The sequence below is a fragment of the Mesocricetus auratus genome, unplaced genomic scaffold (genome assembly GCF_017639785.1).
Source record: "Mesocricetus auratus isolate SY011 unplaced genomic scaffold, BCM_Maur_2.0 Super-Scaffold_100026, whole genome shotgun sequence".
Taxonomy (NCBI): Eukaryota; Metazoa; Chordata; class Mammalia; order Rodentia; family Cricetidae; genus Mesocricetus; species Mesocricetus auratus.
The window spans coordinates 12,509,298-12,523,159 of record NW_024429207.1 but is presented as its reverse complement, the minus strand read 5'-3'; the positions used below and the strand labels follow the sequence as shown (position 1 = coordinate 12,523,159).

General features: G+C 44.8%; 1 protein-coding gene across 2 annotated transcripts in view; it reads left to right on the top strand.

The window, feature by feature from the left end:
* Nucleotides 1-13,862, top strand: part of Pdgfrl (platelet derived growth factor receptor like) — a 59,626-nt gene that overhangs the window by 40,568 nt on the left and 5,196 nt on the right. For both annotated transcript variants that reach the window (XM_040731888.1, XM_013110803.3), the window contains exon 3: nt 6,339-6,490. In XM_040731888.1, coding sequence (XP_040587822.1) covers nt 6,339-6,490 — 152 coding nt within the window. The remainder of the gene's footprint in view (nt 1-6,338; nt 6,491-13,862) is intronic.

Here is a 13,862-nt window from a genome sequence, read left to right as displayed (position 1 = left end):
CTAGAGTCTGCACACTGTTCAGATGACACCATTCCCAGAATATCACAGAGGAGTTCCTTTCTGACACATCCTTCAATTGAGACTTAGAGTAAACACAGGCCCTCTGCAAACGCTTGAAATGCAGACTAGCAAGCACGCATGAGTCTTTATCTGCACTGATTCTTGGCCTAGTTCCTTGCATGCGGTAAGCAACCAATTAATTCTTGTTGTGAATGTCCAGTGCCAGTGTTTAACTGCACCTTTTGATTTTGATTTTATGCCATCTTAAAAATAGTGTCTGACAGACTTTGATGATCCCTCATGGAAGGCCTCACCCTCCCTGGGGAGTGGATGGGGGATGGGATGGGGGGATCGGTGCCAGGCATGGGAGGCTAGGAGGGAGAGGGAACTGGGATTGAAATGTAAAGTAAGATTGTTTCTAAATTAAATAAGAATATGTGAAAAAAAATAGTGCCCCAGGTTGAAAGTCTGAGTTTGGAAGTGATTTAAATGGAACTTCGTGTTATCCTGAGGTTTCAGGTCTTTCTGAATAGCCTTCAGGTAGTTAGTGTCCTCACTACTCTGGCCTTGGGCCGTTCACCTATGACATAGGGTAATGACAGTGTCTGCTTCCCAGGGCTTCACCAAAACCAAGGCAGGGTAGGTAGAGGACCCACCAGAGTGCACAGCATACTGAACACCACTGAAGTTTTATTCTGGTTGGTTTAATCCTTACTGTCTCATGGGTTAGAGAACGGGTAACATGTATGTACCTCGGGCACTCTCATTTATGTAGTAGATACTTTACAAGTGATAGTTTTCCTATAATTAGTTCCCTTCAATTAGTTACTAGATGGCTTAGCGTGGATTTCAGTAGAATGGGGGGGGGGCTTGTTTCTCTTAATTTCTACTAGCAAATTGATTTCATCAGATTATGCCAGTTTTTGCTTGGCATGTGTGGGTGTGTAAGTGTGTGGAGTGGAGTGGCCATATTTAGCAGGTTATACAAACGAATTAAAGGTGCTATTTCTTGGTCAGATTTGCATCAGTTTGATTTGTTTTGGCAGGATAAAACCCAAGGCTTCCACTTATGAGCATTTATGATCAAACCTGTGTGACACTAGGTTAGGCGGGAAGGGCCAGCCGGAAGACTTGGGAGGAGGGGCTGATTCTTAACCTTCAGGGTTCTCATCAGTAAAAGGAAATCTTAGCTCCTTCACGCTAATGTGGTTGTGAGGATTAAAAGGAGCCTGGAGTCTCATAGTGGTCCTGTCTGAAACATTCAAGGTTGTCTCTGAACTGAGGCTGCATCGTCTGCGACTCATGTGAAGAGCACAGTGCAATGCCCAGGGGGTGATAAGGGGTAGCTATTAATAACTTCTCTCGATACGGCCTGCAGGGGTGGATGTAGGCAACATGTGGGAGGGGAAATCTAGCTCGAAGTCCTGAGGTCACTATGGGGCCAGAGCTTGAATCTGGTCAGTGTGGCTCCACGACTCATGATGGTTTCTGGGGATGTGGCCTCTTTCACAAAGTGTCCACCAGGGTCCCAGTCACGCTTGTCTCTGCTGGGCACTCATCTTCCCTTTTTCTCCTCTCAGGACATCACCTTCCTGTGAATGCTCGGCTCCTGGTCCCTGCTTGGACCGGTTAGCATCCTTCTCGGCTCCTAAGACCCTCAAGTCTTGAGGGTTTTTCTGGCGACCCTCCTGTAAACTCCCTTGGTACTCACTGTGCAGAAGTTGAGTGGAGGCATGCTCTAGGATCCCTGGCATCCTTCCTCTGCACTCTAGGGTCTCCAGTTTAGTTTCCAGTCCTAAGTACTTATGGACCCACTGAGGGACTCTCTTATAAACCACAGCTTACTCCTCATCTTGGGACTTGTAGAGTCTGGGGGTAAGGACTTGCCATTGTTATCTGGTCACTGCCTCACATGAGTGGCACCACAGTCCCTATCTTTGGAAGGTGCCAGCTCCCTTCTTTGTGCTCATACCCATGACTTGGAGCACTCCAAAAGGGAGTAAGGTGGACCAAACTCAAGATGCTTCAGACCTCCACTAAGAGGAACAGAAACACACACACACACACACACACACACACACACACACACACACACACACACACACACACACACTGAATGAAAGTCTTAAACGGTGAACTAGTGCTCCTTGAAGCCTGGCCTTTTCCATTCTCTTTAGATCAGAAGGTTGAAGTGTCAGTTTGGAAGAAAATGACCGGAAGTAGGCTGATGTGTTAGGATGCTCCGAGCCGCTCCAGCCAAGTTCATTGGGATGCATTTGACGGTGTCTTTGTTGTGACGATTGTTTCTGACTCCCACCTCCCAGCCCTCACTTCTTCCCACTCCACCTGAGTTGTCCAGGGTTACAAGGGAGAAAGAAGGGCCTTGGGATGAAGCATCCCCACTCAGTGCTCTTCAGGGCTCAGCCCTGCTTTTCCCATCCCATGACACATGCTCAGTAGCCTGATGCTTGGACTGTGTAAGACTCCTAGTGGAACTGGACATTTTAGATTCAGGCATTTGAACTGTAATCCTTTGAAATAGTTTGTTTCCTGTTTTATGACGTTTGCATAGAAGAGGGGGTGGAAATATGCAGAAATGTTTCCTGGGGCATTTCCTTCCTTCCGCCCCCAGTCTGCTAAAGATACAGCACTCCCATCATGGTGGCGGCTCGGTTACCTTCCAGTGTTAGGTTTTATGGGCCTACTTAGCTCCCTTTCTGCCACTACCGTGCAAATGGGTTGGGTCCAAAGAACATGCTTGGTATTTTAACTGGTTCTGAGCTCTGCAGAACTCACATATCCAAATGTCTCATGTCTAGGTCTCCTGAGGAGACTTCTGTTTTCTTTTCTCTTTGCTATGTTTTTATCCATGTTTGTTTCATGTGTACAAGTGCTTTGCCTATATGTACCTGTGTACCTGGTGCCTGCAAAGGTCAGAAGAGGGTGTTGGATGCCCTGTAGCTGGAGTACAGACAGTTGTGAGATGCCATGTGGGGGATGGAACTGAATCTGGGTCTTCTTCTTCAAAATAAACAAGTATACTAATTGCTAAACCATCTCACCAGCTCCTAAAATGAAATCTTTGGTTGGTGGCCCAAAAGTTCCAGACTGCCAGGTGAAGTTGTGTGTTTGTGCTTCACGGTCTCCCTTAAAGACATCTGCCCCTATTCCTGAAACTTTCTCTTAGGACCTTCATGATGAGTCATTTTCCTGTTTCTTATCCCGAGTGTGTGTGTGTGTGTGTGTGTGTGTGTGTGTGTGTGTGTGTGTGTGTGTGTAAGGCCAGAGATAACCACAAGGGGTCTCTTGGGTTTCCATCACAAATTCAAATTTTCAGTCCTCTCTAACATGAGATTCCAGGTTGTGAGGCCATTCCTGATATGTCTCATTCTGCTGCTCTTGCTCTTATCCAGTTACTTGCAAATCCCTGCCTCTCTCCCAGATTTCCACATCCTCCCGTGCCCATGCCTAGACACCTCTTCATTGTAGTAAGGGCTGAAATGTCTTAGGTTCTCACTTTTCTTTCTACTCTTCCCACTCCGGGTCCTGTCTGCTTGTGCCCTAACAAGGGTGGTCCCATCACTTTCCATTCCCCAGAGGTTGGTTCCCACTGGTTCAGTAAATGACCATGCACCGTTTTACAGCTCTCAACCATGCATCTGTGACTCCCCACTCCCTGCTTCTGTCTCACTCTGCAAATAACGGATGAAACCCCCAAGAAAGTGTTGCGTTCTCTCCACTGAACATGAGGGTCATGGCTGTGAACGCCGCAGAGTAAGTGCCCAGCCATCCTCATTCTCCGATTAAGCACGTTTTGCCTGCTGTCCCTCAGGCCCCTACTGCCCCTTCTCCTGCACTATACCAGCTTGTCTCACCCTCTTCAAAGCTGCCTTCGACCTCTTCAACCCACCCTCGGAGAATTTCATTTTTGCTGTGAGAACCGGGCTAATCATTCCTGAGTCTTGTCGTGGTTGTTAGTCCTAACTCTTGAATTGGAATGCAACCTCCCAAAGCCTACTGGTTTTTATTTTCTGTACTAACACTATCCAGTGCTGGGTGTGTGTTGTTCCGTTGTTGCTGTAGCAGTATTCACAATAGCTAGTCTGAACCTACAATTACGTGTAATTAGAAATAATTGGAATGATACGCTGAGCAGGGTGCATTGCATGAAACGCTTTGCTCCCAGTTTATTATCTAATTACTACATGCTAAGTACACAAGTAACTTTGGGTGACTTGCTTAGCTGGTTCCCAGCTGTGTGTCTCAGGGATGTCACTTTTCTGAGTCTCTGTGTTCTAATCTGCTATTGAGTTTGTGGCTGTGACAACACTGAAAAGCAAGACTGATGATTTTGACTCACTGTTTTCTGACTTTGAGCTGGTGACTTTGAGTTGGTCCCATCACTTTGGTCTCGCGGTGGCACATCACGTACATAGAGTGATACCTCATGGTGACGTACACAATGGGACAAAGCCACTTTCCCCATGTCTAGGAAGCCGTGAGAGTGACGGAAGAAAGGGACAAAAGTCTCACTCTCCTCAGACGCCAACAGTGACCAGAAAGGAGAGCTCCACTAGACCTTGATGATTAGGGGTTCCATCATCCCCTATAAATCTCATGAACTGGGGCCTAACCCTATATAATACATGGGACTCTGTGGACATCCAAACTGTCTGCAAAACCAGGTGCCTGATTTTTTTCTTCAGCTCTTTCTGCTGCAATGATGTGTGTCACCTCAGCTTCAATGCACTTGTATTTCAGGGATCCACACCGTGTACTGTGCACAGATTTGTTTTCTCTCTCTTGGAGAATATGAAACAAATATGGCACTGTCCCTTTCCTTGTCGCCATCCAGTATAATAACAGGAAGCCAGGGGTATCAGAGGGACAGAGAAAACAAGGGGGCCAATTACTTCATTAGGAGAAAGTGGGGGAGATTCCTGAGCGTCTGTTGTAATTAGAAGCTTCCTGAGGGAGGAGAGATTTCCGTCCAGTTTAAAGGAGAGAGGCGATGGCGTGGGAGGAGTATACAGCCCCCTCTGGGCGGGCCTGGTAGGCGCAATAAGCCATCCAGAAGGGAGCTAGAGCAGGGCTGTGTTTGGGACCCAACACCCAGACCTTTTGTATGTGCTAAATTTGAAGTTGTGCTCATGCTGATATCGTGGCGAGATAAAACAGGAGGCTCTCCGCTCCATCAGAAAGCTATGTGGATCCCAGAAGAGTGAAGCCTTTGGGTATCTGAGATCAGTGCTTGGATTAAAACCATTTATTTTGGCATCACAGGCTGAGGCTCCTAAGCCACAGGGGAACATCCGTTATAAAGACCGAGGCTTCTGGAATTGTGTCACCATCAGGACAATTTGTGGATGTCACTTTTTAGATATTAATGATGTCTCTATTTCAGGAAGAAATTGGGGATTTTCAGAACTTCTGAATATCGGTTTACTAGATAAAAGCGCAAGAGAACAATAAAAACAGAAATAGTAGAGTAAGGCCAGAGTAAAAGTCAGAAAGCCCAAGGGCCCTGAACCCTTCTTCAGAGGTACGTCCCTGACCTGGGGCTCACATCACAGCAGAGAAAACAGTTTGTTTCTCATGTAATTGCACAACATCTCTGAGATTCAACGCCTATACTTGGAACTTACTGTTAGAAGAGATTTAGGGTATTGACTAATGCTGTGTGCTCTCATCCACATTATTTTCAGCCTGTTTCTTTTTAAAAGCAAGCACCAGTCCCAGGCTTTTGTGGATGAATTCCTAAGCCCCCCAATGATCTTATTTCTGGAAACCCCAGCTCTGAGGCTAAAGAGAATTTACTCTGATGAAAAATAATTTTTTCTTTTTCTTTTTTTTTAATTTAAATTAGAAACAAGCTTGTTTTACATGTCAATCCCAGTTCCTTCTCCCTCCCCTCCTCCCCTGGCCCCCACCGACCTCCTAGTCCATCACCCTTCTGCTCCCCAGGAGGGTGATGCCTTCCATGGGGGACCTTCAAAGTCTGCCATATCATTTGGAGCAGGGCCTAAAGCCTCTCCCATGTGTCTAGTCTGAGAGAGTATCCCTCTATGTGGATGGGGAATTTTTAAGTTTGAAAAATCATAATTGTCATTATTTTCTTGTAGGGTAAAGCTTTCCTTTCTGCCCACCCACCCCCCAATACACACACGCTCTATTCCCTCCACCCACCAAACACATTCTGACTAGCTTTGCCATCTGAAGGGCCACATCAGGTTACTGGGGTATTTACATCTGGAAGCAACGAAGCAGAAACCCATGTCTGGAAAGCCGTAGGCTGGGCTTTGACCTGTCCTGACGCCCTCCCTCTCTTGAAATTACAGCCTGAAGCAGAACGAACGCTATGGGCAACTGACGCTGGTCAACTCCACCTCAGCCGACACGGGTGAATTCAGCTGCTGGGGGCAACTGTGCAATGGCTACATCTGCAGACGAGACGAGTCCAGGATGGGCTCCACCTACATCTTCTTCACAGGTACAAGTTTGGTACACGACAGAGCTTCTTGCACTGCTGATGTTGCCTCCAAACTTCATCGCTCAGGCACAGGGCAAAGAGCAAGTATTATGAGAGCCTTTGAGGGCAAATGCATGTATCATTTCCAGAGAAACGAGATTTAGAGAGATGAAGAAAATTCTTAAAGTCCCGCAGCAGGCAGCGGGCACAAGGAATACTGTCTGATTCAGGGTCTATGCCTCCACTGCTCAGAAGGGCAGCCACTTGATACATGTGGCAACTTAAATATCACCCTGTATCAAAATGAAATACAATTGAAAACTCACGTGCCGGCACACTTGCCTCAGTTGGAGTGCTCAGTTGTGACATGTGTAATTGAAATGTTCTCATAGGGGGCTACATAGGAAGGAATGCTTACACGGTCACGGAGTCCCATTGCATGGTGCCACTGTTGGCTGCTCGTCCTTGTACTGAGACCTGTGATCAGATCCTTCTGGAATCTCAATAGCAACAAGGTGGGGTTGCTAAAGACCTCCTCATATATGTTCTTATGAGTTCCAGGAGCTGAGACTTCAGAGCAGGGTTCCTGTAGTTTCTGTCCCATCTGAGACTAAGAGGGGAGCTGGGACACCTGTGGGTCACATTGGAGAGTCCTTCCTCCCAGGTGGTGCCAGGAATGCACTGCCAGGGCAAAACCTGTGACTTTGTTACATACTGGTTCCCAGCCTCCTTCCACCTCAGACCTCAGGGAGTTCCAGCATTGGGGGATGAGGTTTAAAGGTCAGGGAGAAAGCTTGCAGATTCTGTTTACTGGTGCTATTATTGTACAATGCATCTCGGGAGAGACGGGAGCCCTTTGTAAGTATCTGGGTAGAGGCTCTCATGAGATTTGTCTAAGTCCCAAGTCAATCTGCCTTGCAGGTCTGTACTGAAATATGGCTATAACCCAGAGATCTCATATCCTGGCCATTAATCAATGCATTAGCAACTGCTCATGTATTTTGCCCAAGGAAAGGAATTGAAGCTATTATGTTTGTTTTAGAAACAATATGGATGCCAAGATTTAAAAGGGCAAGATGACTCTTGAAGTGTTCTGGGACTTGTGGTAGCATATTAAGTGGTCAAACTCATTTTTCTGACCCACAATCCACTGTTATCATGCCTTGAGCCCTTCTAGGACAAAACAGTAGCTTGACTGATTGATTGAATGACACTAGCTAGCAGAGTTAAGACTGCCTGAGACTTTCTAATGGGTGTTCATGGGTAGCTCTGTAGAATTTTCATGTCCGTGGGGTCTTTGTGTTATGCCATGTGACAAAGTGTGAAAAAGGCAAACAATTAAGATAGATAAGAGCTTTTCATTCTGCATAAGGATGGATTTCGTATTGAAATTGCGATGAACATTCTTGGCCAAGAGTAGCACTACCATGTCTTCCCACAGTACTAGGTTTTGATTTGAAGACTTCCCTGGAGCTGTTATGGGTTGATAGGGTTTACAAGTGCTCTTGTGAGTTTTGTAGGTGGATCCTCTTGAGTTCCTAAAGTTCTCTTGTGAACCAAAAGAAAGCTAAAACACGTCATCTTCAACTTTGAGCAAACTTAAGTCAGGACTGGGGGATATAGCTCAGTGGATCGATTGTTTGCCTGGCATGCGTGAAGACCTGGGTTCTAGCTCAGCATAATTTACAACTTTGTGCAGTGGTGAATGCCTTTTATGCCAACACTCAGGAGGAAAATGTGGGAGGATTTGAAGTTCAGCATCTTCCTTAGCTACATAGTGAGTTCAAGAACCAGTCTGGGCTTACAGAGGAACCTGCCAAAAATTGCAGGGGGTGGGGGGGAAGGAAAGGGAAGGAAGGAAGGAAGGAAGGATGAGGAGGGAGATGGCACCATTTTATTGTTTTTACTCAACACACCAAAAATCTTCATCGATTTTCAGTACAGAGTTTGGCATTTTGTCTTTGTGAAGTGTGGGTGGCTTTGGAAAACCAAGATGGGCTGCCACAGAAGCGGAGGTTCCTATTGCTGGCATAGGGTTCCGTAGGAACATATGCTTCTCAGCTACCCACATGGAGAAGCATCTGCCATTCGTTATGTTTGTGTTTCCTAGAGTTTGGTGGCAAACACTGTGAAATTTCTTTTGGGGCTCTGCCTGTTGTTAATCTGTGTAAAGTTTGAGTAACTGCCACATTTATTTCCTCTTATCCAGGAGGCAGGTTCATGTTCTCTCTCTCTCCACTCTCCTTAACACTGAAGTATAACATACATAAAAGAATTCAGAACCTAAGTAGACAACTCAATAAACTGCCCTCAAGGGAGCAGACATGTAACCGCCACCCAGACAGATCAAGGGAAACATTCTATCAGTGGGAGGGCCTTCCCAATGGGAAATACTCGGGCAACGATTTTCATATGTAGGGAGACCACATTATTAAGTACTTTACTAGATACTGAGTGTGCCATAATTTGTATTTTAGTTTATAGGCTATTAGCTTTGACTTTTAAGAATATAAAACCCCATGTGTTTAGTTTTTAAAGCAATATGGTACATGAGTACATACAAGCATATTTGTAGGGGAATATAACCTATGATTTTTTTTAAAGGAACCTTAACACATTTCTTCTTACAGATGGAAGCCGCTGCTGTGTGTGTGTGTGTGTGTGTGTGTGTGTGTGTGTGTGTGTGTGTGTGTGTGTGCATATAGTGTTGTGTATTGAAGCTATGACTTTTCACAGGTTAGGCAAGTTCTCTACCATTGAGCCATGTCCTATTCTGCAAGTATTTTTTTTTCTGCAAGTATTTTTTAAAGCAACTGATGGACTCATTTATTCCAAAGCACGTACTTCACAACAAGAAATAAGACTACTTTTGCATTTTGAAATTCCAGTTCTTCACTGATTTTACTGGCTTTGCTGAGTGGGGCAGATCACCACACAGCAAAATCTTACAAACAAGTTGCCTTCACAATCTTACAATTACAAAATTCTGTTAACTTAAAAAAATCTTTATTTTCTTATAGTGTTAGGGACTGAATGTTGGTCTTCTAAGATCCCAGGCAAGTGCGCTGCGACTGAGGTACACTCTCAGCTACTCAAAAGATGCCTTTAATATTATCTACTCTCTTTTTTTTTTTTTTTGGTTTTTCAAGACAGGGTTTCTCTATGGCTTTGGAGGCTGTCCTGGAACCAGCTCTTGTAGATCAGGCTGGTCTTATATTATCTACTATTTACAAATGGGGTTTTAAAGCACAACTGCATTAACACACTCAAGGCTATGTAGATTTTCTGTGTCTAAGCAGGGGTCAATTTACAAAGCAACAAAATTACCCAGCCAAGTTAATAAAGCCTAGCAATGACAGTCTTTCCCATAGAAACACGTTCATGTTTCTGAACTTGGTCCTTGAAACTAAAGACATCCTGCCCCTGAAGACCCTTGATGTCTCCAGGAATCCTACACCCAACCTAAATTATCCTGCAATGGTGACACAGAATGCTGGGGAAAGAGAAAGACAAGAATAATTGATTGCTCCAGAATGTTGCAAGGGAATCACAGGGAGACAATTTAACAAGTGTTATGTGATTATCCCCAGAGTTCTCTCAGTAATTACTATAATATCCCTTTATAGAACAATCCAGAAAACAAAGGACTTGATGTGTCAAGCCAAATCCAGCAAATTATATACACGTGCGCTCCCAGAGCCCCACCCCAAATCCTTCTGCTGTCCTAGGGACATTGTGAGTAAACCAGTTCTCACCTGGTTGCTTCCTGTGAGAGGGAAAAGTCACCTAGCATTTAAAGAATCTGAACCGGGTGCATTGCAGAAGGGGAAGGGGTGGGGGGAGGAGAGAGAGAGAGAGAGAGAGAGAGAGAGAGAGAGAGAGAGAGAGAGAGAGAGAGAGAGAGAGAGAGAGGGCAAGTAGGGGCCATCCCTCAGACCATTCCCTCTGTTCCCATCCTAGCCTCCTCCATTAGCCTTGGCATACTCTCTATTTTCTGTGTTGGGTGTGAGGACCCTGGGGACACAGTAACATAAACATTTGTGCCTTTCTGAGGACCTCCACTGTAGCAGAATGCCCCTCAATGGAGGTCCTTGGCTATGAGGCTCATTTTCTACCCAGAAGCACAGAGTGTTTCAAGGTTTTAGGAATGTTTCTCACAGGGCTGGAAAGATAGCTCAGCCCTGAAGAACACTGGATGTTCGTCCATAGGATCTGAGTGTCGAGTCAAGCACCCACATGAGGGGGCTCACTGCTGCTAACATTCTCTTCTGTCCTCCACAGGCACACACTCACACACACATGCACGCATGCATGCACGCACACACACACACAACGTAATATCCCACACACCTACAGAAATGATAAAAGTAAAATCTTATTACAATTTTTATTTTTAACTTAAGGAAATCAGACTCCTTCCTTACTTCATCAATGTGAGCTATGATTTTGATTTGAGCTAAAAAAAAAAAACATCTTTTTTGTTTCCTTTGAGGACATAGGGGAAGTTGATAAAGTTACCCTTTTAAAATACCAAAGACAATTTACTTAACATTTTTTCATTTATTTTACCAATCACATCTCCCCCTCCCACCACCTCCCATCTGTCTTCCTCTGCATCCCCTTCTCCTCCATCTCCAATCAGAAAGGGGCAGGCCTCCCATGGGCTTGAACAGAGCATGGCACACCAAGTTGAGGCAGGACTGAGCTCCTCCCCCTGCATCAAGGCTGGGCAAGGTAATCCAGCATGGGGAACAGGTTCCCAAAAGCCAGCTAAGCTCCAGGAACAGGTCCTAATCTCACTGCTAGGGGCTTTACAAACAGACCAAGCTAGGCCTAAGTTGGTCCTATGCAGGCTCCCTAACTGTTGGTCTACAGCCTATGAGCTCAGGTCAGCTGTCTCTGTGGGTTCTTCATCATGACCTTGACCCCCCCCCCCCCTGCTCATATAATCCCTCCTCCCTTTTTGGCTGGACTCCAGGAGCTCGGCTGTGGGACCTCTACATCTGCTTCCATCACTTAGTAGATAAAGGCTCTCTGGTGACAAGGAGTATAATCACCAATCTGATTACAGTAGAGGGTCAGTTCAGGCACCCTCTCTGCTATTGCTAGGAGTCTTAGCTGGGGTCATCCTTGTGGATTCCTGGGGGTTTCCCTGTTCCCTGGCACCAGGTTTCTCCAGAGCCCTGAAAAGGCCCCCCTATCAAGATGTCTCTTTCCTTACTCTTCCCCCTCCATCCTGCCCCCAACCCAACTCCCACTCCCAGCCCACCCAACCCTCTCCATCAAGTTCCCATCTTCCCCCAACCCTCAGCTTACCCAGGGCAGCTCTAGTTCCCCTTCCCAAGGAAATCCATGCATTTCTCTTCCAGCCCTTGTTATCTAGCCTCTCTGGGACTGTGAATTGTAGGTTGGTAATCCTATAATTTACTCCCAATATCCATTTATAAGTGAATACATACCGTGTTTGTCTTTCTGAGTTACCACACTCAGAATGATTTTCTAGTTCCAACCATTTGTCTGCAAATTTCACAAGGTTGTTTTTTACTGCTGAATAGTACTCCATTGTGTAGATGTACCACATTTTCCTAATCCACTCTTCAGGTGGGGGGGCATCTCGTTTGTTTCCAGGTTCTGGCTATTACCAATAATGCTGCTATGAACATAGTTGAGCAAGTGTCCTTATGGTATGATTAAGCATCCTTTGGGTATATGCCCAAGATTGGTATAGCTAGGTCTTGAGGTAGATTGATTTGTCAGTTTTCTGAGAAACCTCCATACTGATTTTCAACATGTCAGTACAAGTTTGCACTCCCACCAGCTGTGGAGGAGTGTTTTCCTTACTCCACATCCTCTTCAACAGATGTCCCAATCCTCCCCAATTTCTTCTGATCAAGTCAATCACCCCAATCAATAAGGGGAACCCCCTCACTGAATTACTGGCAGGAAGCACCCATGTAAACAGTCATCCTTCTTAACTTCTGATTCAATGAAACTTTCCGCTAGTGAGTATGTATGTGCTCCTTCAAACAGAACTCCTTTATCAACAAGGTTTCTAAACTGCCAGAGTCCAAATGATCTCTATAGATTGTAAGGGCTCTAACTCACAGAATCCAGACACAGTTCAACCCATTTTTTAAATTAATTATTTAGCTTGTTGATATCTAGTTTCTTGAGTTCTTTAGTTTGGAGATCAGTCCTCTGTCAGATGTGGGGTTGGTGAAGATCTTTTCTCAGTCTGTAGGCTGCCATTTTGTCTTATTGAGAGTGTCCTTTGCCTTACAGAAGTGTTTCAGTTTCAGGAGGTCCCATTTGTTAATTGTCTATCCCAGTGTCTATGCTACTGGTGTCATATTCAGGAAGTAGTCTCCTGTGTCAAGGCATTCAATGCCACTTCCACTTTCACTATCGATTTCAGTGTAACTAGATTTATGTTGAGGTCTTTGATTCACTTGGACTTGAATTTTGTACATGGGATAGATATGGATCGATTTGCATTCTTTTACATGCCAACATCCTGTTATACAAGCACCATTTGTTGAAAGTGCTTTCCTTTTTTTTTTCATTGTATAATTCTGGCTTTTTTGTCAAAAGCCAGGTATTCACAGGTGTGTGGATTTTATGTTAGGGTCTTCAATTCCACTGATCCACTTGTCTTTTTTTCTTTATGCCAACATCAAGCTGTTTTGTTACTATAGCTCTACAGTAGAGCTTACTGTACAGGATTGGGTTAGCTATCCTGGGTCTTTTGTTTTTCCTTATGAAGTTGAGTATCTTTCTTTTGAGGTCAGCAAAGAGTTGTGTTCAGATTTTGATGTATTGAATCTGTAGATTGCTTTTGGTAAGATTGCCATTTTTACTGTGTTAATCCTTACCAATCCATGAGCATGGGAGAGATTTCATTTTCTGATATCCAATGTCTCTCTTAAAAAACTTAAAAGTTCTTGTCATCAGGTCTTTCACTTGTTTGGTTAAAGTTACCCCAAGATATTTTTTATTGTTTGTGGTTATTATGAAGGGTGATGTTTCTCTGATTCCTCAGCTCGTTTATCACTAAGACAATTTATTATGAAAACATTTTGGAACATTTCATGTCCATAATCAACTGACCTCATGTCTTCCATCCTATGTTGAGACAGGTGTCATCATCAGGCACCAGGTAGAGAGAAAAGGCTGATGCCTTACAAGTACTTTCAAGAATGTATCCCTACTGACCTAAAGCCCTCTCACCAAGCCCCCACCCAGGAACTTCCAATAGCCAAGTCTTTAACTCAAGGACCTTTAGTAGACAGTCAACATCTAAATTTTAGCAGGATACAAAACAACTCCCACCCATTTTTCAACCCAGTTTCTCTTAGAGACCCAGTGTACAGTATGCATTGTTAGAATTGTCTCA